The 25,153-nt window shown below is 56.8% G+C and overlaps 1 protein-coding gene across 1 annotated transcript; it reads left to right on the top strand.

Moving 5' to 3' along the window:
• The first annotated feature begins 48 nt into the window (after positions 1 to 48).
• Positions 49 to 24,512, top strand: MYBPC3 (myosin binding protein C3). Its single transcript, XM_031943574.1, has 34 exons — positions 49 to 162; positions 2,366 to 2,632; positions 5,387 to 5,515; positions 5,606 to 5,680; positions 6,365 to 6,513; positions 6,655 to 6,772; positions 7,880 to 7,928; positions 8,257 to 8,286; positions 8,475 to 8,531; positions 9,008 to 9,010; positions 9,538 to 9,558; positions 10,121 to 10,284; positions 11,256 to 11,388; positions 11,571 to 11,573; positions 11,846 to 11,970; positions 12,533 to 12,638; positions 12,909 to 13,075; positions 13,187 to 13,352; positions 14,147 to 14,253; positions 14,396 to 14,425; positions 14,842 to 14,978; positions 15,162 to 15,239; positions 16,355 to 16,514; positions 16,650 to 16,754; positions 18,343 to 18,531; positions 19,111 to 19,245; positions 19,416 to 19,583; positions 20,419 to 20,599; positions 21,464 to 21,680; positions 22,342 to 22,501; positions 22,587 to 22,723; positions 23,105 to 23,291; positions 23,980 to 24,017; positions 24,179 to 24,512. The coding sequence occupies exons 1-33, from the start codon at positions 138 to 140 to the stop codon at positions 23,988 to 23,990; spliced, it is 3,789 nt and encodes a 1,262-aa protein (XP_031799434.1). The 5' UTR covers positions 49 to 137; the 3' UTR covers positions 23,991 to 24,017; positions 24,179 to 24,512.
• The last annotated feature ends 641 nt before the right edge of the window (positions 24,513 to 25,153 follow it).

The raw sequence follows: 25,153 nt of genomic DNA, 5'->3' as shown, positions 1-25,153 counted from the left end.
TAAGGCTGGGGGCAGGTTGGGAGGTGGGGGAGTAGGGCTTTATAGGCCCAGAGGCACCGGTGGCCTCCCTCCCTGTCCACTCCCCGTCCTTTGGCCAGTGTCTTGGTGGGTGCCCAGCTCCCAGGAGACCCCTCAAGATGCCAGAGCTGGGGAAGAAAACAGGTAAAGATACCTGGAGGGGAGGAGGGAGGAGGGATGTCAGGATGGGATCACAGGGGCCGGGCCGGGAGGGGATCCCGATGGGGATCGGGGGCTTGTGAGACTCTGCTACCCCAGAGAAGGGACATGGGTAATGGGCCCGGGACCTCTCCCCTCTTCTCAGTCCTCCCCACTCTTCCCTCCTGGCTGGCCCAAGCAGGGAGGAGGGAGCTGGGAGGGTTTGAACACAAGGCGAAGCCAGAGATCTGGCCCCCTCCCAGCCCTTTGGGGGGCATTCGCTGCCAGCTGGGGATGGGTGTGTGGTCTGGAAAACCGGGACTTAGGAGCTGGTATCTCTGGACAAGTCAAACTCTGTCTCTGAGCCTCAGTTCCCTCATCTGCTAAATGAGACGGTCCCCGGGTCTCCTCAGCTACATGAGCCCCAGATCCCAGGCATCCAGGCTCTGGCAGGGGGTAATGTCAGGCAAGAACCTTAGTCTCCTTGCCTCAGTATTCTCATCTGTATAATGAGAATTTATGTTTTATATCTACATATATATATATAAAATGTTAGATATATGTATATATTTATTACAGGATATGAGCTTTTATATTTATATCATGCTATAAATGTATATAATGTTATATTTATTACAGTATATGGCCTTATGTATATAAATGATGTATATATATATATATATGCTATAAAATATTATATTTATAACATTATAAGGCAGACAGCCCCCAAGAGGAAGGGGCTCTATTCTGCCAATTCCGGCCTCTGCCATGCTGTAACCCAGCCTCCCCCATGCCATGTGTGGCTCTTGGAATAGAGCTGAGACCTGTGGATACCCACTGGGGGGAGGATAGAGTATGACCCGAGAACCCTAAATTTGGTTCCCCTGTCCCCGATCTTCTACCCCCATGGTGCCTGGGAGAGGTCAGTGGAGTCTGATTTTCCTGTCGCTTTCCATACTCCTCACTCTTAGACCCCTCACCCCTCCAAGGTCACCCAGCAATAGGGCTAGGGAGGAGTGAGGAGCTCTGAGCTGGAGGGGGGGTGGAGGGTGGTCTAGGACCCCTCAGCCTGATGCTAGGGAAGGGGCTATTGAACCCAGGGGTCGGCTTCCTGGCACCTGTCTTGGTCACTCCCCCTCCCCAGCCCCCCAAGCCTTATCCCAGTGGCTCGTTATCAGTCTGAGGCCCAGAGAGATAAATTTAGACAAATTCCAGGCCTGGTTGGAATTCTCATTCCCCCCTCCCCCTTTCCTTGCCCCTTCCCCCCAGCCCAGAGGCCAAGGAAAAAAAGACTGATATGGGATGGTGAAGGACGATAGAATCACATAATGGGCAGCAAGGTGGCTCTGTTAGGAGCCTGGAGTTAGGAATACCTGAGTTCCAATGGAGCTCAGACACTAGCTGTGGGATTCTGGGCACGTCACTTCACCCTGTTTGCCTCAGTTTCCTCATCTGTAAAATAAGCTGGAGAGGGAAATGGCAAACCACTCCAGGATCTCTGCCAAAAAAGCCCATTTGGGATCATAAAGAGTGGGATACAGTTGAATCAATGGAGCAGTACAAATTAGGATGATAGGATGACCCTCATCTCCCAAATGAAGAATCTTGCACAAAGAGGAAGTGACAAAAGCTGGCTCTCCCCCGTAACCCTCCCCCCCCCCCAGTCCTCCAGCTGCCTTGGGGAAGGGCCCTATGGCCAACTCTTAGGTGTCCATGGTGGGAATCATGAGGGAGAAAAAGAGAAGATTGAGGGGCGTCTAAAGGGAGGCATCAGTCTGAGGGATTGCCCCCAGAGACTTAGAGGAAGGAGATCCTCAGGGCGGGTGGGGGTGGGTCAGGGAGAAGGCAGGAACCCCGCCACAGTGGGGTACTATGATCTTGGGGGGACTTACTCTAGTGTGGGAGTACAAGCACCCACAAGTCAGCCTCCCCCTTGCAGGCTAATCTAATACTTTCTCTCCTGGGCAAGGAGGGAAGAATCAGAAAATGGGGAAAATTCGATAGCTGGCTTCGAGCTAGCTAAATTTATCCCTCTCTGGGCCTGGTGCTGATAACCAGCCACTTGTGGAAGGACAGACAAGGTCAGACCTGTCTTGGAGAGCTGGGACTGGGGTAGGGGGAATTAAGGGACCGCTCCGGGGGCAGGTTATCAGTGGGCAAAGAGGGGGCTTCCTAAAACTGAATGGCGAATTTCCCAACTGTTCCTCAGTTTCAGCATTTAGCAAGAAGCCCAAAACAACGGAGGTGGCAGTGGGCAGCTCTGCATCATTCGAAGCTGAGACCGAGCGCGTGGGTCTCAAGCTGCGCTGGCAGAGGGACGGCAGTGACCTAGCGGCCAGTGACAAGTATGGGCTGACCTCTGAAGGCACCAGGCACACGCTGACCGTGCGCAAAGTGAGCCCTGAAGACCAGGGAGTGTATGCTGTCATTGCAGGCTCTTCCAAGGTCAAGTTTGAGCTGAAGGTCAAAGAAGCAGGTCTGTGGCCTTCCATTCCCTCCATCTCACGCCTCCGGGCTCTGTACATACTCTCCCAGGCAAGGGTGGGTCTCCTGCCTCCACTTGGGTACCTGCCCCTCCGAGTCCCAGGGCTCAGCCTGGACCAGAAGCACAAGTTGGACCTGGGGGCTTCCTGGGGCTCAGAAACTCATCCCCAGGAAAGAGGGGTAACCGCTCAATGTTTAAGATGCTAAGCTACAGAGAAAAGGCCTAAGTAAAAGGGGTGGGGAGAGTTTTTTCATCCTAAAGCATCCTATACCAAAGAAATCACAGGTTCAGACACTAACCCTATTCCTACCGTGGCACTGCTAGGTAATGGAGATGTAGAAAAGAGCCTCAGCCCTCAGAGAGATGACATTCTCCTGGGGAGGAAGAATATGTAATCTAGACAGATAAAGAAATGTAAAGGTAATGTGAGGACACTAACAAGTGGATAACAAAAGACGGCTCAGCTGAGTTTTGGAGGAAGATTCTGGACAAAGAAAAAGATTTGTGCACATGTATGAGGAAAGAAAGGAGATATTGGAACACAGAGCAGATGTGATCATAGAGAGTGATGTAAAATAAGCCTCCACAGGTAGGTAGAAGTTGTATTGTGAAGAACTTAAAAGGCTAGCCTGAAGAGTTTGTATTTTATCCTAGAAGACGATAGGAAGCCCCTGAAGGTTATTGAGCAGGGGAATAGATTTCATAATAATAAATCAAATGCAAATATTATTGCAAATCACACCCAAATCATAAAGATCATATTATTATATCAATAAATGCCTTTGACAAAATATAGCACTCATTTTTTTTTAAAGCATGAGGGAAATAGCCCATTTTCTGATGAGATAAGTACTTTGTACCTAAAATCAAATGGCAACCTTATTAGGAAGAGAGGAAACACTATTTGCCTTATCACTGAGATGAGGGTTAAATCAAGGGAGTCTATTGTCATTCCAATGGCTTGGTTAGTTCTAGAAATTCCAACAATAGCAAAAAAGGCAAAAAAAGGCAAAAAAAGGCAAAAAAAGAAAAAAAAAAGAAAGAAATTACAGGATCAAGCAAAGGTGAAAAGGAGGCAAAATTCTCTTGATCTGCAAGTGATATGATGGATTGCTTAGACAAGCAATTCTAATAAAAAATCTAATTCTAATAAAAAATCATTGGAATCACTGGTAACTCAGTTAATTCTACATTAATAATTCTACAGATAATTCTATAAAATCATCAGCTTTTCTATTTACGACTAACAAAAACCAGTAGGAGGAGATAGCTAGAAAAAGCTGGGGAAAATATGGTCAGACTTATATTTGTTACTGGTGAGTCATTTTTCAGTCATGTCCAACTCTCTGTGACCCCATTTGGTATTGTCTTGGCAAACACACTAGGGTAGTTTGCCATTTTCTTCTTTAGCTCATTTTATAGATGAGGAAACGGAGGCAAACAATCTTGCTCGGGGTCACACAGATAACGTCTGAGACTACATTTGATGTCTTTGTGACTCCAGCCCCGGCACTCTCTTAACTGTGCCATCTAGCTTCTCCCTTAAACCTATATTTGGGATCATCTGGGGCACAGTACAGGATTATAGATTTAGAAATGGAAGCTATCTGAAGGTTAGTTTCCTCACCTCCATTTGACAGGTAGAGAAATTAAATCTCAGAGACAAGACGTAATTTGTCCACCCTCATGCACTTAGAAGTTTCAGGGCTGGGGACTCCCCCCAGAACTCCAAAGTTGATCGCTTTGCTCCTATAACATGGCATTTCTCAGATCTAGGTGGTTTAGTAGTTACAGAGCCAGATCTGGACTATGAATAATCAGTCCGAATCCCTTGTGAGATACTGACCAGCTGGGTGACAATGGGCAAGTCATTTGACTTCTCTCCACCTCTTTATCTGTGAAATGGCCATAGTAAAGGCACTTCTCTCCCAAGGTTATTGTGAGGATCAGAAGGTCATGTACAGTGCTTTACAAACGTAGAGTATTATGTAGAGATTATTATCATCATCTGCATCCTGGTATTATGTGTGTGTTTAGAGGGAGGAGTGAGTAGGAGGGCCAGTTAGAAAGACTAGTCCAATTGTCTAAATGAGAAATAATGAAAGCCTGAATTAGAGTGGGAGCTATGGAAGTGGAAGGGGGCTATTTCTTTCTTTTTTGTGTGTGTCTGTATATGCTTTCATTAAAAAACCAAGATGTGGAATTAAATTCTTTTTCATTATCATAAAATTTATACCGGAGAGGCATGAGCTAGATAATTTTTTTTACATAATTAATCAGGAATTGATACAAAGTGAAGTAAGCAAAGCCAGGAAAACAATATACAAAATGATGACAACAATGAAACTAGAAAGTGCAACAATTGCAAAATGATTGAAACTAAAAATTCTAAAGAACTAGCTTGACCCCAGAGAAGAGATATGAGAAGAGATCTCCCTATGTTCTTTTGCAGATGAAGGAGTCCAGGAAGGGGGCTATTTCAAAGGAAGAATTGGCAGGCTTTGGTTAGCAGGCTAGGGAGGATTCAAAGTTGATTTGGAAGTTTAAAGCTCGAATATCTAGGGGGAGACATGCCTTTAATTAAAATAGGGGAGTCAAGAAGGGGAGACAGGAAGGCTTAAGTGAGTTTGACAGGTTTGCAAGATGTCCATGACTTCTGGGAATATGGGGTGGGAACACAGGATAGTAGATGTTAAAATTAGATACCTTCCTCCTTAAATTTATTCTTACTCTGGTTGCACCCAGAAAAGCCTGATCTTGTTCCAACCCCCAATGGAGCCCCTGCCCCACCTGAGGGACCCTTGCCCTCTGAGCCTCCTGTCCCAGGCGATGCTCCCACTACAGGGTCTGAAAGATGCCCTCCCAAGAGTGAAGGTAAGGGAGGATGTGGGTCTGAGGCTGGGGGGCAGAGAGACTTTTACAGCTGAAGGCTGAGAGCGATCAACTTGTTGGGTTCTTTTCTAGCCACCTCTGCAGCTGTTTCGGAGGATCCCATTGGGCTTTTTGTGACCCGGCCCCAGGATGGTGAGGTGACTGTGGGTGAGTGCTTATTGGTGACGGGGCTGAATAACAAAAAGAGCAACCTTTACTCATTTACCTCCACTAACTTCTTCTTTTAATAACACATCATGGTGAGAGTTCTAACCAGAAATTCTAGGATATGAGGCAGATTTGGGGGAAATGAGGCTGAGGGGTCAGGGGGAAGGGAGAGAAGGTAGGGTGGCTCTGAGATGACTCTTGACCCTAGGTACTTGAAGGCAATGTGAGTTGTAGTCCAAGTCTTGGCAGGCCCCACTGGGCTAGAAAGACTTTGGATACAGGCCCAGTGATGAATTCTGAGCCTGTTGTCCGAGGCCCAGCCTAGCAAAGTCCAGAGGCTCCTCCCAAATTGGTCGTTCACTCAGCACTGACCCAGGGAAGCCTGTGGTAGAGCACCCACAATTCATTCACACATTGTCATCAGTACCTTCTTATAATGCTTTAGAGTTTGCAAACACCTTCCTTAAAATGATTCCCTGAGGTGAGCAATACAGGTATCATTATTCGTGTTTTACAAATGGGGAAACTGAGGCACAAAGCAGTGACTTGTCTGTGGTCACGAAGCCCTGAAGAATCGGGGCTGGGATCCACATCCAGGTCTTCTGGCTCATAGCTCACCGTCCCTGCCATGGGGAATGAAAGCCCCTGGGGTTGTTCCTCACCTCATCCCTTCCTCCCTCCCAGGGGACAGCATCACCTTCTCAGCCCAAGTAGCCGGGGCCAGCCTCCTGAAGCCCCCCGTGGTCAAGTGGTTCAAGGGGAAGTGGATGGACCTGAGCGGCAAAGTGGGGAAGAATCTACAGCTACACGATAGCTATGACCGGGCCAGCAAGGTTAGAGGCCGGGGGAGGGAAGGGGGGCCCGCGCCTCCTTTTCTATGACTGAGCCTCCTTTGGGAGGAAGCTGCAATGAGCATCCTGGTCCCCCTCCCCTGGTCTGCCCCTGACTCCCACCCCTCACCCCTCACCCTCCAGGTCTATCTCTTCGAGCTGCACATCTCCGAAGTCCAGGCGGCCTATGCTGGTGGCTACCGGTGCGAAGTTTCCACCAAGGAGAAGTTTGACAGCTGCAATTTTAACCTCACAGTCCACGGTGAGTACATAGGCCCTGCCGGGGAACAGAGGGAGCCCAAGACTTGGAGGCAAAAGGGCCAGAGCTCAAATCCTTGCTCTAACATTCTGCTGTGTGAAATTAATCTCTGAACTTTCCTTTTTGTGCGCGTGAGGCAGTTGGGGTTAAGTGATTTGCCCAAGATCACACTTTCCTATTCTAAAAATACAGGAGAATGTGATCTTTCATAAGGCTATGTAGTTAAGAACTATACAGATGTGACTCTATTATTACCAGTCAAGAGAATGACAGCTGATACGCTGGTGTCTGGCACAGAGTAGGTGCTTTAAACTGCTTGTTGCCTGGCACAAAGTCCCACTCAGTCTGTCCCGTGCGGCTGCGGGTCCTTGTCCTCCCCCCTTCCTTATCTCCCTAGAACATTCTCAGGCTTCTCCCAGTCTTGACACTGACCTAGCACCATGCTAGGCACCGAGAGGGGAGATAAGGGAAATGGGACATACAAGGGTCAGCCCTGAAGCCAGTTCAGATGCCATCTCTTCCATGAAACCGCCCCAGATTTCCTCAGTTATGTTCTAGTCTCTGCTGCCCTGGGGAAGGAGCAGGAAACCAGGGGACAGATTCAAGAAGTAATGGGACAGGATGGGGCACTGGTAAGAGCTCCAGTTTGGAGTCAGAGTGCTGTGTTCTAATCCTGCCCTTATAGCTACTCCCAGGGTTATCTCTCCAAAGTCCTAGGATCATAGAATTGAGGGTCTTCAGGAGCCTTAGAGATCACTGCGTCCAACCTTCCCGTGTTACAGAGGGGCACACTGAGGCCCTTGGAGGTTAAGCCGCTAGCTGTGTCCTTGTCAAGTCCCAAATGAGCAGGTGATAGGTGGCTTCTGAGGTTCCTTCCGATTCTGAGGTCCCCAAAGTCCTGCCAGCTCTAACCCCCATGAAATTTCCGGGGGGGGGGCGGGGGACTGGGAAGACCCGGGGTCAGAGTAGAAAGGATTTCTTTCACCTTTCCTCGATGCGAAGTTAGGACAATGAAGGAGGAGGAGGGGGAGGAGGAGGGCTTTCAGCCCCCCTTCTCTGGCTCCCCTGTGCACAGTCTTCTCTCTCCCTTCTTCCCCCCTTCCCCCAAAGAGGCCATCGGTCCTGCCGACCTTGACCTTCGCTCGGCATTCCGTCGCCCGTGAGTGAACACCGTTCCCTCCCCCCGCCCCCCGCCCCCCGCCCCCAGCTGCGCCCCAGGTGTCCCCGGCCAAGCCTGACCGCGGCCCCCTGGGAACCCCTCAGCCGGCCCAGGCTGACCCTGGGGGGTGGGGGTGGGAAGGAATGAAACCAACAGTTCCCCTCATCAAGGGGTCCCCGGGGGGCTCCCTAAGGACCCTCTCCCCAGCCCGGGCGGTGATCTCGGGGGGGGGGGTAATGGGGGGCGCGGGCGGGCCCCGGGGAAAGAGCCCCCTCTGTTTCACTTGTGCGATGAGGTGCTTGGTCCTAACGAACGCTGGTCCTTACAGGAGCCTGCCCGGCGGCGCCCGGAGGACCAGGTATCCGCGCCCAGCCCTTCGGCCGGCCCAGGGGAGGGGGGAGGCGACGGAGGGAGGGGGCTCCGGCAGGGAGGCCGGCCTGGCGGCCCCGCCTCCGTAACTCCCCAGGGTCCTCGCTACGTCTCCAATCCCTGGGCCCCCCTCTCCAGCCTCACTCTTCCCGGGGCGGGCGGGGCTTCTCTCCGCAGTGGAGACGGTCACGACGAAGGCGGGAGCCTGGATTTCTCCTCCTTGCTGAAGAAGAGGTGAGCCAGCACCCGAGGGGCGGGGCAAAGTTGGGAGCCGCGTCCAGGCCCCGCCCCCCAGCGGGGGGAGCCTCCCTGCCTGGCCGTCCCGGAGCCCCTTAGCATCCTCGCTCTACCTGCCTCTCGCGCCAGGTGGGCGAGTGGGCGGGGCTAGGTCGCGGGTGGGCGGGGCTTTGTGGACCCGTAACGCGAGTCGCCGCGGAAAGTGAGCATCCTTGGATCCTCGGTGGCTGATGGACTCCGGGGGCGCCCAGGCAGCTCCCCGGCCCTTCCCGTCAGGCTTTGAGCATCGTTCCAGCGTTCTCTACTCCGACCTTCTTTTTCTCAGTCTGCCTGGAGCGGACATGGGGGTGGGGGTGGGAGAAGGGGTCTCCTAGCTCGAGCACCTGACGATTTCCCTTTTCACCTCCTTTTCTGCTCTCCATCCTCCCCTTTGTGCTGCCGCCGCCGGCGCTGTGGACGTCTCCGCCACGCAGAGAGTGAGGACATTACGTGGAGGGGGGAAGGTTTGGGGGAAGAGGAGGGGAAAGGCTGTCCTTGAGGAGGACTCCCCGGGGGTCTTAGTTTATGCCTCGTAACCACCCTCCCCCCTTACTGAGAGGCAGCATGTCCTATGGCTCTGAGAGCCTTCGAAGTGTGGAAGACGTTCCTATCGGCCGCGTGACTCGGGCCTGTGCCCTCTGAGGCACTCTCTGAGATGCTAAGGGGCAGATCTGCACTGGCAGAGGGAATTCCCTACCCCGATGAAATCACAGATCCAGCTCATCCCGGTCCCTTAAAAAATAAATGGACTTCTTAGCTGTGTGGCCCTGGGCAAGTCACTTAACCCCAATTGCCTCAGGGAAAAAAAAGCAAAAAAAAAATTTTTTTTAAATGGCTTTCACTTGGGGGATTGGGGGATGTCAAGGAGGTAAGAGGGCCAGTGGGGCCACAGGGGACATAAATGATATTAACACATCCCACTTCCTTCTCTCTCCTATCTTGCCCACCCATACCTGGAGTACAGTAGCTTCCTTCGAACATCCAGGTGAGTAGCCTCAGCCTTATTGGCCTATTGACTGAATAACTGGGACTTATTCAGAGGCATCCCTTGGGTCTCACTGTGGTCCAGATTCCAAACCAAGCCCAGCATGAACACTCCCCTCCCTGTGTGAAAGCAAAGCTCTTTCCCCAAACCCCCGAAGCTGAAGAGGGACCCAGATGGCGTTTCCAAACCAGGACATCAAAAGCCAGCCCCAAAACAACTTCACTTTCCCCAAACTGGAGCCCACCAGGCGCTCCTCCTTCCTGTCCCAATCCCAACTGGGGAGGAAGCCTCAGAACCACAGCCTCCATTCAGTCTCCCCCACCTCGGCTTCCCTGACCTCTGTCGGGGAGCCCCTCCCAACCTCTGTCTTCTAGAGGAGTTTCTTCCTCAACCACTGTGTGGTGGAGGAGATTGGAGGGAGGGTCTTCGGGCACCTGGGAGAGGGGGAGGAGGCTTCTCTTTTGGGGTTGGGGTGGGGGCTCTTGTATCCCGGAGCACAGTGAGGAGAGGGCTGGGTACCGTGGGGAGGGGCTCCTCTATGGGACTTGTCTGTTGGCACCAGGGACCCGAAGCTGGAGGCCCCAGCAGAGGAGGATGTGTGGGAGATCCTCCGAACAGCCTCTCCCTCAGAGTATGAGCGAATTGCCTTCCAGCATGGGGTCACAGACCTCCGGGGCATGCTAAAACGCCTCAAGGGCATGAAGAAGGAAGAGAAGAAGAGTGAAGGTAGGACTGCCCACTGCCCACTCCTGCCTCCCAGCAGCCTCCCTGTCCCAGCCTCCCAAAGAGCTCATCCTCTTCCTAGCTCAGCTCTCCCGAGAGGGAAAGGTTCTAAGTCTTCCTTCCTGCTGCTGGCCCGCCCCACTTAGCCATGCAGGTCAGTGGGCCTGTCCCACGCCCTGCACTCTGGGTGGCCGGGTCCGAACAGTCCCTCCCCGGATAGCCCGGAAGCCATAGTCGGCCACTGGAGCATCCCTTGGCCTGGGCCAGACTCAGGATTCAGAGCTGATCCCACCTCTGCCTCTTACCGCCTGGCCAAGTCGCTTCTCTCTGGCCCTCAGTTTCCTCTGCTGTAAATAAGGGGGTTGACCTTTTAAGGTCACTTACAACCAAATCTATCTCCTTGATCTCAGTTCAGTTCACTCCAATGGCATTTTCTATGTGCAAAGGAAGGCATGGGGTGGGGGTGGGGGCATGTAAGGACAGCCCTTCACCTCAAGGCACTTAGACTCCCCGGGGGATGCCCTATGTACCCAGAGAAGCAGAAAATGCCAAATAGATTGAGGCAGGTGAGGGTGGAGGGGTGCCCAAGCAGAGGCTCCTGAGAGGTCCCGGAGTGCAGGAGGCCTCCCAAGATCATCTGTTCCAAAAATCCTCATTTTATTCAGGAGGAAACTGAGTCCTAGCAAGCTTAAAGCCCCTGTTTCTGGTTTTAAGGGTTTTACAAGGTTTTCCAAAACAATCTTTGTGAGATCTGGTTTTATTCCCCTCATTTGTAGTTGGGAAAACCGAGGTTCTGGGTCTCCACCCTGCTAGCAAGTGTCAGCCAGCATCCAAAGGCGGCACTCTTTTCCCAGCGCTCCCCTACTACTCTGGGGCAGCATCTGTCTCGGTCCCCACCCACTTTGGACACTTTTGGTCAGAGTAGGGGGTGGGCCCCTCCGGAGAAGCTGAGCTGTCTCTGTGTCCCCCAAAAGCGTTTCTGAAGAAGCTGGACCCCGCCTACCAGGTTAACAAAGGGCAGAAGATCCGGCTGGTGGTTGAATTGGCCAACCCTGATGCTGAGGTCAAATGGCTGAAGAATGGGCAGGAAATTCAGATGACTGGCAGGTGCGTCCACTGGCAGGGAAGGGGGTGGGCACTGGTGGGGGCATCCTGAGGGGGGGAAGGGGAGATGGGGGAGAGAGAATGGCCAGAGGGTGAGGGTGACCCTTGCTTCTGTCTCTTTTTCTCTGCGCATCTGTCTCTCCTATTCGGTTCTGAAACCGGTCGTCTCCCCGTCTGGCCTTTAGCAAGTAAGTTCTTGGCTTGGGCCGGGCTATGAGGACTTGGGGTGGGCTGCAGCTCTTGAGAAGGGCCTGATTGAGCAAGGATACATGGAAGGGCGGACCGGCCCATTAACCCCACCTGACAAAGAAGGCTTGTGACCCCGTGGTCTGGAAGGTCCCTCCGGGCCCTAGGAGGAGAATCCCAAACCCACACTTCCCCAGGGTCTCTCCCCTTCCCTGTTCTTGTTCCTCCCCCGGAGAGCTGGTCCCCTCAGGGTCCGCCTGCCCCCTCCCATCAGGTACATCTTTGAGTCTTCTGGAAACAAGCGCATGCTGACCATCAGCCAGTGCTCCCTGGCGGACGATGCTGCCTACCAGTGCATGGTGAATGGGGACAAGTGCAGCACGGAGCTCTTTGTCAAAGGTGGGTGGGGGGCCAGGGCCCTCTCTGACTCCCCCACAGAGGCCGTCTGGCCCCGTCCCCCCAAATACCGTTCTCTTAGCCGGCTGTCACCGGCCCGCTGACCCGCTCCAGGGAGCCCCACCAATGGCCCCCCACTGTGGGGTGACTCCGAGGATTCAGAAGCTCTCCCGCCGTCTGCCGGTCTCTGCTCTAGGGAGACCCAAGCTGACAGTCCCAGTCTGCTCTGGAGGGCCGGCCACTTTTACATCTTTTCACCCCACCCGGCTCCCAACGACCCCAGGCTAAGCATCCTCCACTCCCAGCTGATCCTCCATGGCCCAGTTCTGAGCTCCCTTACCATTTCCTCTCTTCCTCCATGTCTTCCTGTGTGAAATAACTCGGACCAGAGGGGCCCTGAGGTCCGGGTCGCCCTCCTCTGCAGGCTCCCTAGTCCGCTAATGTCCTTCCCCTAGCGGCCCAGGGTCCGGTCCGACCCTACCTGGAAGGGCTGGTGCTAGATGGGAGGTACCTGGGGGGCCGGGGAGGTGCTGGGTCTGAGCAAGGACCCGCTACGTCCCGGCAGAGCCGCCCGTGCTGATCACAAGGGTCCTGGAGGACCAGATGGTCACGGCCGGACAGAGGGTAGAATTTGAGTGCGAAGTGTCTGAGGAGGGAGCCCCTGTCAAATGGTGAGCCTGGGCTTGGGGCAGCTGCTGCAGGAAGGGGGGCAAGGCTGGGACCTGGGGGATGGGAGGGGGAGTGGCGGCCATCTGTGCCCTCGGCCTCTGGACGAGGCAGTCCTGAAAGCCCTGGGAGGTGGGGGCTGGCATCCTGTGCGCCCAAAGTTATCCAGTTTCTCGTTCAGTAGCCTCAGGCCGGACCATGTGCCCGTGGCCCACCCAGTGCCTCGGGCCCCTCTCCCACCACCCCAATAACAACAACCAGCTTCCTTGGGCCAGGTTGAAAGACGGAGTGGAGCTGACCCGAGAGGAGACCTTCAAATATCGCTTCAAGAAGGATGGCCGGAAGCACCACCTGATCATCAATGAAGCGACGCTGGAGGACAGTGGCCACTACGCCGTCCGCACCAGCGGGGGCCAGGCCGTGGCGGAACTCATCGTGCAGGGTGAGAGCGGCGGGGAGCCCCTCCCAGCCCCAACAGAGGCCTGGGGCCCTGAGTGTGGGAGCCCCGAACATGGGTCCCACAGGGCTCACACCAGCCACTGTCTTCCCCCAGAGAAGACGCTGGAGGTGTACCAGAGCATCGCCGACCTGACGGTGGGGGCTCGGGACCAGGCCGTGTTCAAGTGTGAAGTGTCCGACGAGAACGTGAAGGGGGTCTGGCTAAAGAACGGGCGCGAGCTGGTACCCGACAGCCGCATCAAGGTGTCCCACATCGGCCGGTGAGTCGGTAGCAGGGGGACAGCCTGAGAACTCTGGGCCCCTGCCCACCCTGCTCTTAGGACAACGAGGGAGAAGAGGGATCAGAGTCTATCGTTTTTTCTCAATAGTATTTTATTTTTTCAGACACATGTAGACATAGTTTTCACCATTAATTTTTTTCCTGAGACAATTGGGGTTAAGTGACTTGCCCAGGGTCACACTGGTAGGAAGTACTAAGTGTCTAGGGTCACATTAGAACTCAGGTCCTCCTGACTTCAGGGCTGGTGCTCCCTCCCCTGCTCCCCCAGCTGCCCCTCAACACTCATCTTTGTAAAACTCTTCCAAATTTTTCTCCCTCCCTCCCTTATCTCTCTCCTCCCCAAGGCAGTGAGCAATCTAATATAGATTAATGTGCTGTCCTTTTAAACATAGTTCCATATTTGTCAAGTTGTGCAAGAAAAATCAGAAAAAATCCTACTTTTCTTGTGCAGCAAGAGAACTATAAATATCCATCCACACGTTAACATATTTAACATGTATGGGACTGCCTGCCATCTGGGGGAGGGGTGGGGAAGGAGAGGAAATTTGGAACTGAAGGTTTTACAATGTTTTGTCAATAAAAAGCTGTAAGAAAAAAAAAGAAAAAAAGAAAAATCAGATCAAAAGGAGAGAAAAACAAACAAAAAAGGTGGAAATATGATGCTTCCACGCACACCCAGCCTCCCAGGTTCTCCGAGAGGTCTACACTTTGTGGGGTGATCCGTGAGGGGTTTGGGGGCTCCCAGGCCCCCCTGAGCAGAACCTCTGCCCTCAGGGTCCACAAGCTGACCATCGATGACGTCACCCCGGCCGACGAGGCCGACTACAGCTTTGTGCCCGAGGGCTTCGCCTGTAACCTCTCAGCCAAGCTGCACTTCATGGGTGAGCCTGGCACTGCCAGTCCCGGCGCTGGGCACCCACTGGCAGGGCATGACCTCTGGGGTGGGGGGGGAGGGGCAACCCCAGCTCGACGGCCGGGCTGGAGGGAACCTCTCAACTCTCCCGCTCCTTTCTTCCCTTTCAGAGGTCAAAATCGACTTTGTTCCCCGGCAAGGTGAGAGTCCGACCCCCTTCCCTTTCTTAGCGCCATCTCCTGGAACAGCCGCAGGGCCGGGCGGGACCTTGGGAGAGTCCTGCCTGGGGCGCCGAGCCCCCCCCCCCAATTCTGTGCCTTCCCTGGGCCAGGCGTTAGAGGAAAGCTAGGGTTCCTCCGCCACGGAGCTCCTGGAGCCCCCGCGCCCTGCGGGTGGGGCCCCCTCAGGCCCAGCAGAGTGGCGGGTCCCATGTAACCACCAGAGGCGGCCCTCGCCAAGGGGCCGGAGCGCAGCCTTACTTGGTCCGGGATTCGGAAGCCCCGGCAGCGCCCCCCCTCCCCATTCGGACAATCCAGCCCCCTCCTTCCCCTTCCAATGCTCGCTGCCCTCCTGGGGACCTGCCCCACCCCACGAGCGCCCCGGGTCTCCTCCTCAGAGCCTCCCAAGATCCACCTGGACTGCCCCGGACGCACGCCCGACACCATCGTGGTGGTGGCTGGGAACAAGCTGCGCCTGGACGTGCCCATTTCTGGGGATCCGGCGCCCACCGTCATCTGGCAAAAGGCCGCCCAGGTGCCTCCCCCACCCGCAAGCCCCCGCGCGTGCACGGGGGGGGGGGGGTGCAGGGGCACGGACACACACCGGGCCCTTCTGGCCAAGGGAAACCGAGGGGAAAGGGGAGCATCCCGGCTCCCGGGAGGGCTGCGAGGGCTCAGCTCCCCTTCTGCCCCCCTCAATCCGGGCTCTGCCTTTCAGGGAAGCAAAGGCCCCGCCGAGGCCCCAGAGGCTCCCAGCCAAGCAGGGGACAGCCAGGAGTGGGTGTTTGAGAAGAAGGTGAGAGGCCCCAGCGGGCCCCGCCCCCTCCCCCTTCCTCCCTCCAGCTTGGGGTATTTAGGCCCCAGCCCCCGGAAGGAAGCCCCCCCCCCACCTCCCCTTTCCTGGGCAAGCCCTCGGGGGGTGCTCAGGACTGTATTCTCCTGCCCACGGGTGTGGGCCCCAGGCTCAGCAATAACCTAGCCCCGTAACAGTGCCTGCGGGGCTACACAGCCCTTTCTCACCTATTGAGTGAGTGAATGAAGTGAGTGAATGAAGGAGTGGCTAAGAGTGAAGGAGTGAGCGAGCAAGTGAATGAGTGAATGAACAAGCCTGTGAGTGAGTGAATAAGTGAATGAATAAATGAATTAACAAAGGACTGAGTGAATGAATGAATGAGGGAGCAAGCATTCCTAAATGAACAGGTGAGTCAGTGAATCACAAGTGAATGAGATTAAGCAAAGGAAGGAGTGAATGAATGAAGGACTAAAAGAATGAAGGAGTGAGCGAGCAAGTGAATGAGTGAATGAACAAGCCTGTGAGTGAGTGAATAAGTGAATGAATAAGTGAATGAATGAAGGACTGAGTGACTGAGTGAATGAAGGAGCAAGCATTCCTAAGTGAGCGGGTGAGTGGATGAGGGTCAATGGTCTCCCCAAGATTAGTCCGTGCTGGGACTAGAAGCTGAATGTCCTTGCTGCATCCCAGAATTCCAGTGCCCTGAGACCGAAGTTTAGTTTCCCTCGCCTGTAGCACAAGCGTTATCGGGACCTTCTTACAGTGAAGAAGCTGTAGGTCCCAGGAGAGAGAGGTCCCAGAGCTAAGGAGTCTCAAGGCCGACAAGTCCTTTGCTCTCTCTGCCAAGCCATGCTGCTTGTTCTTGGCCCTTCCCCCCATTGTGCCCAGCACGGGGCCTTGCATTCCCAGGGACCCCCTGGTGGTGCTGACTGGTTATCAGGCTCAGCTGTGGAGGGTTCTTGGGGGCGGGTCGTTTTTCCTGGTCTAGTCTGGGAAGGAGAGAACTAGGAAACGAGACCCCCTGGAGTCCCTCAGGGCCCTGACTTTGCTGGAAAGACCCCGGGGTCTCCCGTAGCAGTGACCCCCTTCCTCTGTTTGGTTCCCACTCCCTGTCCCAGCTACTCTGTGAGACCGAAGGTCGGGTGCGTGTGGAGACCCACAAGGACCGTAGCATCTTCACGGTAGAAGGCGCCGAGAAGGAGGATGAGGGCGTCTACACCGTGACGGTGAAGAATCCCGTGGGGGAAGACCAGGTTAACATCACTGTCAAGGTCATCGGTAAGGAGGGCACCACGGGCGAGAGGGCGGGGCTCCGGGTACAGGGTCTCCCTTGGAGGACAGACTCGCAGCCCTGGGAGCGGGGCGAGGACCCCCGAGTTGAAAAGACAATCCACCATCTGCTTTTCCTTTCAGAGGTCCCCGACCCCCCTGCGGCCCCGAAGATTAGCAATGTCGGGGAGGACTCCTGCACCGTGCACTGGGAGCCCCCCACCTACGACGGGGGACAGCCCATCCTAGGTAAGGCAAGGATCCCCACTGAGTGATAGACAGTTGCTGGCCTGGGGTCCCTCAGAGGACCGGGCTGCTCTCCCGACCTTGCCTTGGGATTTGGAAAGAATGCCAGGCTTGGAGGTCAGAGGGTCCCATCAGACCTTAACTCAGCTGTTCACCACTTATGTAAGCTCGGGCAAAGTCCTCCCTCTCCGGCTTCAGATCTATCTGTAAAGTTTGGACTAACCGAGCTCCATGATCCCCCGTGATCTTCTTGGTTGTTCTGAGTCCTGAGAACAGACGTGGATCTTCTTACAAAATGTATTTGTTTAATATTTTTACCCAGTTACATTTAAAACTTTTTAATTTTTTTTTTAACTTTTGAGTTGCAGATTCTCTTATTCCCACCCCCAGCCTTCTTTAAGAAAGGATATGTGAAGTTACGTAAAGTTTTTCCATAAAAGTCATGTGTGAAAGAAAACATAGATCCCCCCCAAAACACTGAAGAAAAATAAAGGAAATAATAACAATGAGAGAGAGATAGAGAGGGAGGGAGGGAGGGAAGAAGGGAAGGAGACAGAGGGAGGGAGGGAGAGAGACAGAGACAGAGAGAGACAGAGAGAAAGAAGTTAAGAGGGAGGGAAGGAGAGACAGACAGAGACAGAGAGAGGAAAGCAGAGAAAGAGGAAGGGAAGGAAGAACAGGAAGAGAGACAGAGAGAGGGAGAAAGAGGGAGGGAGGGAAGAAAAGAAACAGAGACAGAGGGACAAAGAAAGAGGGAGAGAAGGAGGGAGGAAAGGAGGGAAAGAGAAAGGGAAGGAGAGAGAGAGGAGAGAATGCTTCCATCTGTATTCCCAATCAGTTCTTTTTATGGGTATGGATAGTATTTTTCATCATAAGTGCTTAAGTACTTCAGAGTAGTTGTGGATCAAGGTACTGGTGAAAACAGCGAACTCATTCCCAGCTGACCGTCCCAGAACAAGGCTGTTACTTTGTACACAGCACATTTCACTTTGCTTGAGTTCCTGGAGGACTCCCCAGCATTTTCTGTGAGCATCCTGCTTGTCATTTCCCACAGGACAATAATACTCCATCATAATCACATGCTGCAATTTGTTCAGCATTCCCCAATTGATGGAAAGTCCTCAGTTTCCAATTTTTTGCCCCTAGAGAAGAGCTACTGCAGTTATTTTTGTAGATATAGGTTCTTTTCCTCAAAAAGAAAAATCTTTGGGGATTCATGTAGAAGAGGATGTTTCAGATGGCAGGGAGAGGTATCTTGGGTTCTCTTAGCTGTATGTTATCTATTCTCTCTCACACTTCTCCATTCAATCATTCAATAAATATTGAGCACCACTGTATACCCGGTACAGTGCTAGGCACTGGCAATATAAAGACAAAAAGGCAGCCCTTTCTGCTCACAGAACAAGCGGGCCGGGTAAGTGAGAATGAAACGATTTTGGAACGGGGAGCCGCGTGTCCGAAGCGATGCTGCCAGGAGATCCCCGGCAGGCCAAGGCAGCTGAGCCGAGCTTCCCCGAGTGTGGGTGGGAGAGCCCCCTCGGTCCTCCGCAGCTCTCCCCTCTGTTTCCCTCTCCCCTTCCTCCCTCCCCAGGCTACATCCTGGAGCGGAAGAAGAAGAAGAGTTACCGGTGGATGCGGCTGAATTTTGACCTGCTCCGGGAGCTGAGCCACGAGGCCCGGCGCATGATTGAGGGGGTGGTGTATGAGATGCGCGTTTACGCCGTCAATGCCATTGGCATGTCGCGGCCCAGCCCCGCCTCTCAGCCCTTCATGCCCATAGGTGAGCCCCTGCCACCCCCCCCACCGGCTACTGCCAGCTGGGACTCCTTACCCCCGGATCTCCGAGCTCTGAGCCACTCGGGGGCGAGAGGGACCCGGCGAGCAGCCCTTCTCCACCACTGCCTTGTGGGGCTGAGTCTGGGGAGGCTTTGAGAAGCTCCACAGACAGTGACCATTTTGTTTGGGATCAGGCCTGGCAGGTGGGGCTGGGGTTCTCCTCTGGCCCCCTGGGCCACTGCCCCACCTGCCACTGCCTGCCTGGATCTTGAGGGGCAGATGGAGACCCCCCCCCGATTTAGCATCAGGAAGCCCCTGAGGGGAAGGGGGTGCCCAGGAGGGCAGGGAGTGAGCTCCCCCCCCCCAGTCCCTGGAGGCCTGCAGGCAGAAGTTGGATGGACATACTTGTTAGGAAGGGCCCCGGGCTCAGCTGGCGAGGCAGAGGGAAGGTGAGACAGCAAGGGCGCAGCTGGAAAGGGATGGGAACATTCAGGAAAAGCCGGCCTTGCCCAGGGCCTGGCACACAGCAGGCCCCCAGGATCCTGCCCCCAAGATCCTGAGCCGCTCCGGCTTCTCCCCCCAGGCCCTCCCAGCGAGCCCACTCACCTGGGTGTGGAGGACGTCTCCGACAGCACCGTCTCCCTCAAATGGCGGCCCCCGGAGCGAGTCGGGGCAGGCGGGCTAGACGGCTACAGCGTGGAATACTGCAGAGAGGGATGTAAGTCGGCACCTCCCCCCCATCCAGCACCCACCTGTGACTCATGCTCAGGCGCCAGCATCGTCCCAGCAGGCAACAGCCTAGGAGTGCCGTGCCCCTGGTGGGCAGCCGTGCCCCCGGCTCAGCCTCCTTCTCTCCCATTGTGCCCACAATCCCGCTCTCCCTGGCAGCCTCCGAGTGGGTAGCCGCCTCGCAGAGTCTGACGGAGCACACCTCGCTGCTGGTGAAGGAGCTCCCCACGAGAGCCAGGTTGCTCTTCCGGGTGCGGGCGCACAACCTGGCTGGGCCCAGCGCCCCTGCCACCACCAAGGAGCCCGTCACCGTGCAGGAGATTTTGGGTGAGTGCCGAGGGCTGGGCCAGCGGCTCTCCCTTCCCCAGAGCGACAGCGGCTTTGGCCCATCCGCCCCCTGAAATCCCAGGTCCCCACAGAACAGCAAGAGGCCCAGGTGACCCTGGGGTCCCCCCAGACCCTCGGATCCCCACCAGCTGGAGGGGGTGGCCTGGGAATGCAGAGCTGGCCCAGAGGAGGGGGAGAGGCAGAGCAGGGGGTCTCTTTGTTTACCACTTAGCAAGCTTGGCGGGGCCTCCCTCTAATATAAAACCAGAGGCTCAGCCCAGCCTCTGCATTAGGGGGACAGCACAGCCTCCTGCTGAGGCAGGGTCCTGCTTGAACTATTCCAGGACTGCCGGAGCCTTAGAAGGGGATGGGGGAGGGGAGGGGCCTTTAGGCCCTGGGAAGGCTGTGGTTCCTGGAGCCTCCCATTGGGCCTCCCTTCGGGCCTCCCATTGGGCCTCCCATTGGGGCCTCCGTTGGGCCTCCAGAGCAGGCTCTGGGGCAGGGCTAGACAAGTTCTACTTCCATCTGTGGGCGCCGGGCTCTCTCTGGAGCCTTGGGTCCGGTGCCATGGAAGGCATCTTGGGCCTCTGCTTGAAGACCCTGGCTGGGGGCTGGGGGGCACAGCAGGGCGGGTGAGCTCCAACAGCCCATCCCACCCCAGACACCCTCTGACCCCGGGCGGCTTCTCCCCCATTAAATCAAAGCCCCCTTGGCCCACTGCTCCTTCCCAGTCCCTCCCCCACACAGCGGCCTTCAGGCTCCCACCGTGCACTGGGTCCTTGGGGCCCTCCCCGAGCCCCGGGCAGGCCCTCTGAAGGCGGCTCTCTGTCCACAGAGCGGCCCAGGCTCCGGCTGCCTCGGCACCTGCGCCAGACCGTGCAGAGAAAAGTGGGCGAGCCCGTGAACATCCTCATCCCCTTCCAGGTCGGCGCCCCCCTGTGCCCACTCGGGGACGGCCCCCTCACTGAGCCGGCTGGGGGCTTCGGGGGCCAGGTCAAGCCCTCAAGCCCGTGGCTGTTGGCGGGGGAGGGAGTGGGTGGGAGCCCCTCCTGTTCCTGGCCCCCCAGGATTCCCTGACCCCACCCACCCCGCCTGGGGCTGAACTCAGTGGGGGAGTTTCCTTGGGCTTGGAGGGAGGGAGTGAGGGGAGAGTAATTTTAAAGACGGAAATTTTGTTTGGGTGAAAGCGTAGGGAACTGGACCCCAGGTGGTTTAAAGTGAGAAATGGAGGGAGGGTTTCTGTTTTTGAGAAGTGTGGTGTCGCCAGGGTTTTAGGCCTCCTTTTGGTTTGTGCCCGAGGTGGGTTGGGATTCAAAGTTCAATTTCCCGCCCTTAATTAGAAGGTTTGGGGGAGGGAAGGGAAAGTGAGGAGAAAGGGAAGAGAGGGTTGCCCTTGGGCATAGGAGGCAGGGAGCCAGAGAGGAGGGGAGTTTGGGGAGGCAGGGAGCCCAGGAGGTTGGGGAGTTTGGGGAGCCCAGGGAGAGGAGGGGAGTTTGGGAGAGAGAGGGGAGGTAGAGAGGGGGGGAGCCGGAGAGGGTAGGGAGCCTGGGAGGGAAGAGGGGGACCCCAGGGAGAGGGGGGAGCCGAGGGGGGAGCCGAGGGGGGGGGGAGAGGGGGGGAGGGGGAGCCAAGAGGAGGGAGCCCGGGGAGCCCAGAGAGGCCGGGGACCCCAGAGAGGCCAGGGAGGCCGAGGAGCCCAGAGAGGCCGGGGAGCCCAGAGAGGCCAGGGAGCCCAGAGAGGCCGGGGAGCCCAGGGAAGCCAGGGAGCTCGGATAGGCCAGAGAGGCTAGGGAGGCCGGGGAGGTCAGAGAGGCCGGGGAGCCCAGAGAGGCCAGGGAGCCCGGGGAGCCCAGAGAGGCCGGGGAGCCTGGGGAGCCCAGGGAGGCTGGGGAGCCTGGAGAGGCCAGGGAGGCTGGAGAGGCCGGCTCAGCACTGACCCAGGCCCTGCTTTCCACAGACAAACCCAGCCCCCCCCAGGAGGTGCGAGTCACTGAAGCCTGGGGCTTCAACGTGGCCCTGGAGTGGAAACCTCCCCAGGACGACGGCAACACCGAGCTCTGGGGCTACACGGTGCAGAAGGCTGACAAGAAGACCATGGTGAGGCCGGGCCTTGGTTCCTCCTCCCATAAGGCCCTGGGGGAGGGCACTGTCTCAGTGCTGGGTGGGATGCCCCCCCCTCTGGAGGCCAGACCATGGCCACCCCTGTTCTGACAGGGCAAAGCGGGTCCCCTGGGCCCAGAGGGTGCCAGCTCTCACTGCCGCCCCTTGGGTTCCGTAACCAGTACTGTCTCCCGCCTCTGCCTTGGCTTAGGCTGTGTCCGTCCCCCTCTTCTACGTCCCCCACACTGCCCCCCCCACCCGCTGACACTGGGAGTTGCTGTCAGCTCGGCCTTCTCCAGGAGGCCCGTCCTGATGTCTGTCTGTCTGTCTGTCTGCACACAGCCTCCCTGCCCCCCAGGCAGGTCTGACCCCCCCTCCCCCCGAGGATGTAGGTTCATTGAGGGGGGGCCCATTTTCACCGTTCTGTGGCACCCAGCGCAGGGGGAACCTCCCCAAACCCTTCCATGGCACTCTTGCCCTCCTGCTGCGGTCGGGCCCCTTCACATGCAGGGGTCAGGGGCTGGACGAGGGCTCACACTGGGGGCCGATGGGCACCGCGCCATTTCCCTGGCAATCTTTCCCCCACTCTGATAAACTGCGGTCATGCCCGTCTTTGTGCCCGGCACACAGTAGGCGCTTAACTGGCTCCGCTTCCCAGGAGTGGTTCACGGTCCTGGAGCATTACCGGCGCACCCACTGCGTGGTCTCCGAGCTCATCATGGGCAACCACTACTACTTCAGGGTCTTCAGCCACAACATGGTGGGCGCCAGTGAGAAAGCAGCCACCACCAAAGAGCCCGTCTTCATCCCCAAGATAGGTAGGGTCCGCGCTTGGCGGGGGAGGGAGAGGGACCCAGAGGCCTGGCTCGGGGCAGCACCCCCTCAGGCCTCTTTGTTCTGCAGGGCTCACGTACCAGCCCCCCACGTACAAAGCCCTGGACTTCTCTGAGGCTCCGAGCTTCACGCAGCCCCTGGTGAACCGCTCAGTGATCGCGGGCTACGACGCGGTCCTTTGCTGCGCCGTCCGGGGCAGCCCTAAGGTACGTCCCGGGGCCCTGAGAGCAGCCGTCTCGCCCAGTGTGGTGGGGCCGGGAGGTTTGGGGCACCCTGAATCCAGCCCAGGGCCTCCGGAAGAGGGAAGGGGGACCGTGGGCCCCAAACCCTTCAGGAGGCCCCGGAAGCTATCACTTTCACATTGACTAGAATAAGTTGTCGGCTGGGCCCAGCTTGGTCACACGGGGCGGGCTGAGGGCCCCCGAGGTGTCCTCACGGGCCTTTGCCAAGCTCAGCCCTTGTCCTCGGGGCCTACGGGGGGATCCCAGTGCCTTTCAATGAGGGGAGGGGGGACGGAGGTGCCTGTTGGCCCGGAGTTTCTGGCCAATTCCGCCCCCTCATCCTCCCACCCCTGCCTCGGTTCCCAGCCCAAGATCTCCTGGTTCAAGAACGGGCTGAACCTGGGCGAGGACGCTCGTTTCCGGATGTTCAGCAAGCAGGGGGTGCTGACCCTGGAGATCCGAAAGCCCTGCCCTTTCGATGGGGGAGCTTACGTCTGCCGGGCCGTCAACGCGCAGGGGGAGGCCCAGTGCGAGTGCCGCCTGGAGGTGCGAGGTGAGAGCCCGCCCAGGCCAGGAAGGGCCCGAGGGACCCAGAGCCGACTCCTCTAAGGCTTAATCGAGGCAGAAACCGGCCCCAAGTCGCGATTTCTGCAGACTACCCACAGTGAATGGGCCCAAGGAGGGCCGTGATTGGCGCCCTGGGCTGGGGGTCAGGAAGCCCCCGGTGGGATCCTGCCTGGCCCTGGGGATGACAGCACCCCTCCCCCAAGCTGGTTATGGGATCCAGTGAGAATCTGGGGAAATGCTCCGTAAATGTCAGCCATGGTTATTCTTCCTGGGGGGCTGGTCCATCTGCCTTGACCCCAAGTCCGAGCATTTCCCCACGGCCCATGCGGTCCTCCGACCCTCAGAGCCGTCCTCGATGCCCTCTTCCATTCTGAAGAAGTCACGGCCACAGACAGGGCACTGGGCCTGGAGTCACAAGGCCTGGCTTCGGAGCCTCCCTGGGCCTCGGTTTCCCCGTCTGTGAACCCCCTCAGTTTGGCCGGATAGCTCCTAAGGTCTCGGGTGGCTCCAAGTCCATGATCCCAGGAGCACTGAGTGGGAAAACTGGCCCTCGGCAGAGGGGCCGGGACCACGGGCAGAAGGGTGGCTCCCCCGCGTCCTGCTTGGAGGCGAGCGGGAGGGGGCTTGGCTGAGCTGAGCCAGTTGGGAGCTCCCTGTCTCTTTCTCTCCCCCAGTGCCTCAGTGACCAGGCCGGAGGGCCCAGAAAGGCCAGGTGAGGTGCATAGCAAGTGCGGGGGGGAAAGGGGGCACAGTCAGGGCCTGTTGGCGAGGCTCCTGGGTGGGCTCTGCTAAAGCAGCTTTTTAGAGGGACAGAAACCTGGGGGGAGGCGGGGGCTGGTCCCAGGTGGCTCACAGTTGTGCCCTCCGTCACAGGTGCCCGAGACCCCAGTCCTGACCTTGGAGGAAACCAGTCTTTCTGCTGGTGTGTGTGTGTGCCTGCGAGTGTGTGCGCTGGGGGTGGGAGGGAGGGAAAGGGCAGAAATCCAGCCCCCTGCCTCAGGTGGTAGCGGAGGTGAGGGGGTGGGCAAGTTCTCTGACTGAGCCCTGAGGAGTGCGGGGTTTGGCTGGCACTCACGCTGGCCCGGCCAACTCTTCCTTTCTCTGCCATCCTGGCCTGGCCTGGCTTGGGAGAGGGAGAGGGAGAGAAGGCGGCTTGCTAGAAGCTTCCCCGTAGCTACTGGACTAATAAAGGATTTGTGCAGCCCACCCCCGGCTTTCCTTACTGCCCAGCCTGGCCAAGGTGGGCCATGGGGGAGTGCAGGTGCCCGGAACTTGGCCAAGGTGATCATGAAGGCTCCAGTATGGGAACAGGCCCAGGCCGGACAGGGGGCTCCAGAGAGACCTTATGGCCTGGCAGGGGGAGGGCCAGCGTGGGGTTGGAGCCGCGGCAAAAGCTAATCTGCCACCCTCATCTTGCCGCTGCTCACATCCGGGGGCAATGTGGTGGGTAACTGGGGTTCCCCTTTCCCTCCCACCCTGCTTGGCTCCTGTGCGGTCAGGAATACCCCCCCAAAGCCCCACGGGATTGTTTCTCTGGTCACTTGCCACTCGCCCAGGTAAGGCAGGGGCAGAGGACCAGGCACAGAGAGCCCGAGGGGTGGAGGCAGCATTTGTCTGACCCGGGCACCGCACCCCATTTAAGGAGGCCAGAGGACGCTGTCCCCCCAGAGGTTAACTGTCAATAGCAAAGAGGAAACCTATGGACCAGGCCCAAGACCTGCCCCTGCCCTGTCTGACCCAACCCGAGTCCCAGCACCAACTCTTGGGAGAAGAGGTGACCCAGATCGAGTCCCCTAGCTGCCTGAGGCCGCTGTGTACAGGCCCCTTCCACCTCCCCCCAATGCTGAG

This window comes from Sarcophilus harrisii, chromosome 6 (assembly GCF_902635505.1).
Source record: "Sarcophilus harrisii chromosome 6, mSarHar1.11, whole genome shotgun sequence".
NCBI lineage: Eukaryota > Metazoa > Chordata > Mammalia > Dasyuromorphia > Dasyuridae > Sarcophilus > Sarcophilus harrisii.
The sequence above is the reverse complement of the archived record's forward strand: the minus strand, read 5'-3'. Positions and strand labels throughout refer to the sequence as shown.

What these genes read in the sequence shown, in the direction of transcription:
- MYBPC3 (XM_031943574.1), top strand. Translation starts at nt 138, where the DNA reads ATGCCAGAGCTGGGGAAGAAAACAG. An exon ending in GGCGGCGCCCGGAGGACCAG is followed by an intron (nt 8,287 to 8,474) that starts GTATCCGCGCCC and finishes TTCTCTCCGCAG; the next exon opens with TGGAGACGGTCACGACGAAG. An exon ending in CACCGTGCAGGAGATTTTGG is followed by an intron (nt 19,584 to 20,418) that starts GTGAGTGCCGAG and finishes CTCTGTCCACAG; the next exon opens with AGCGGCCCAGGCTCCGGCTG.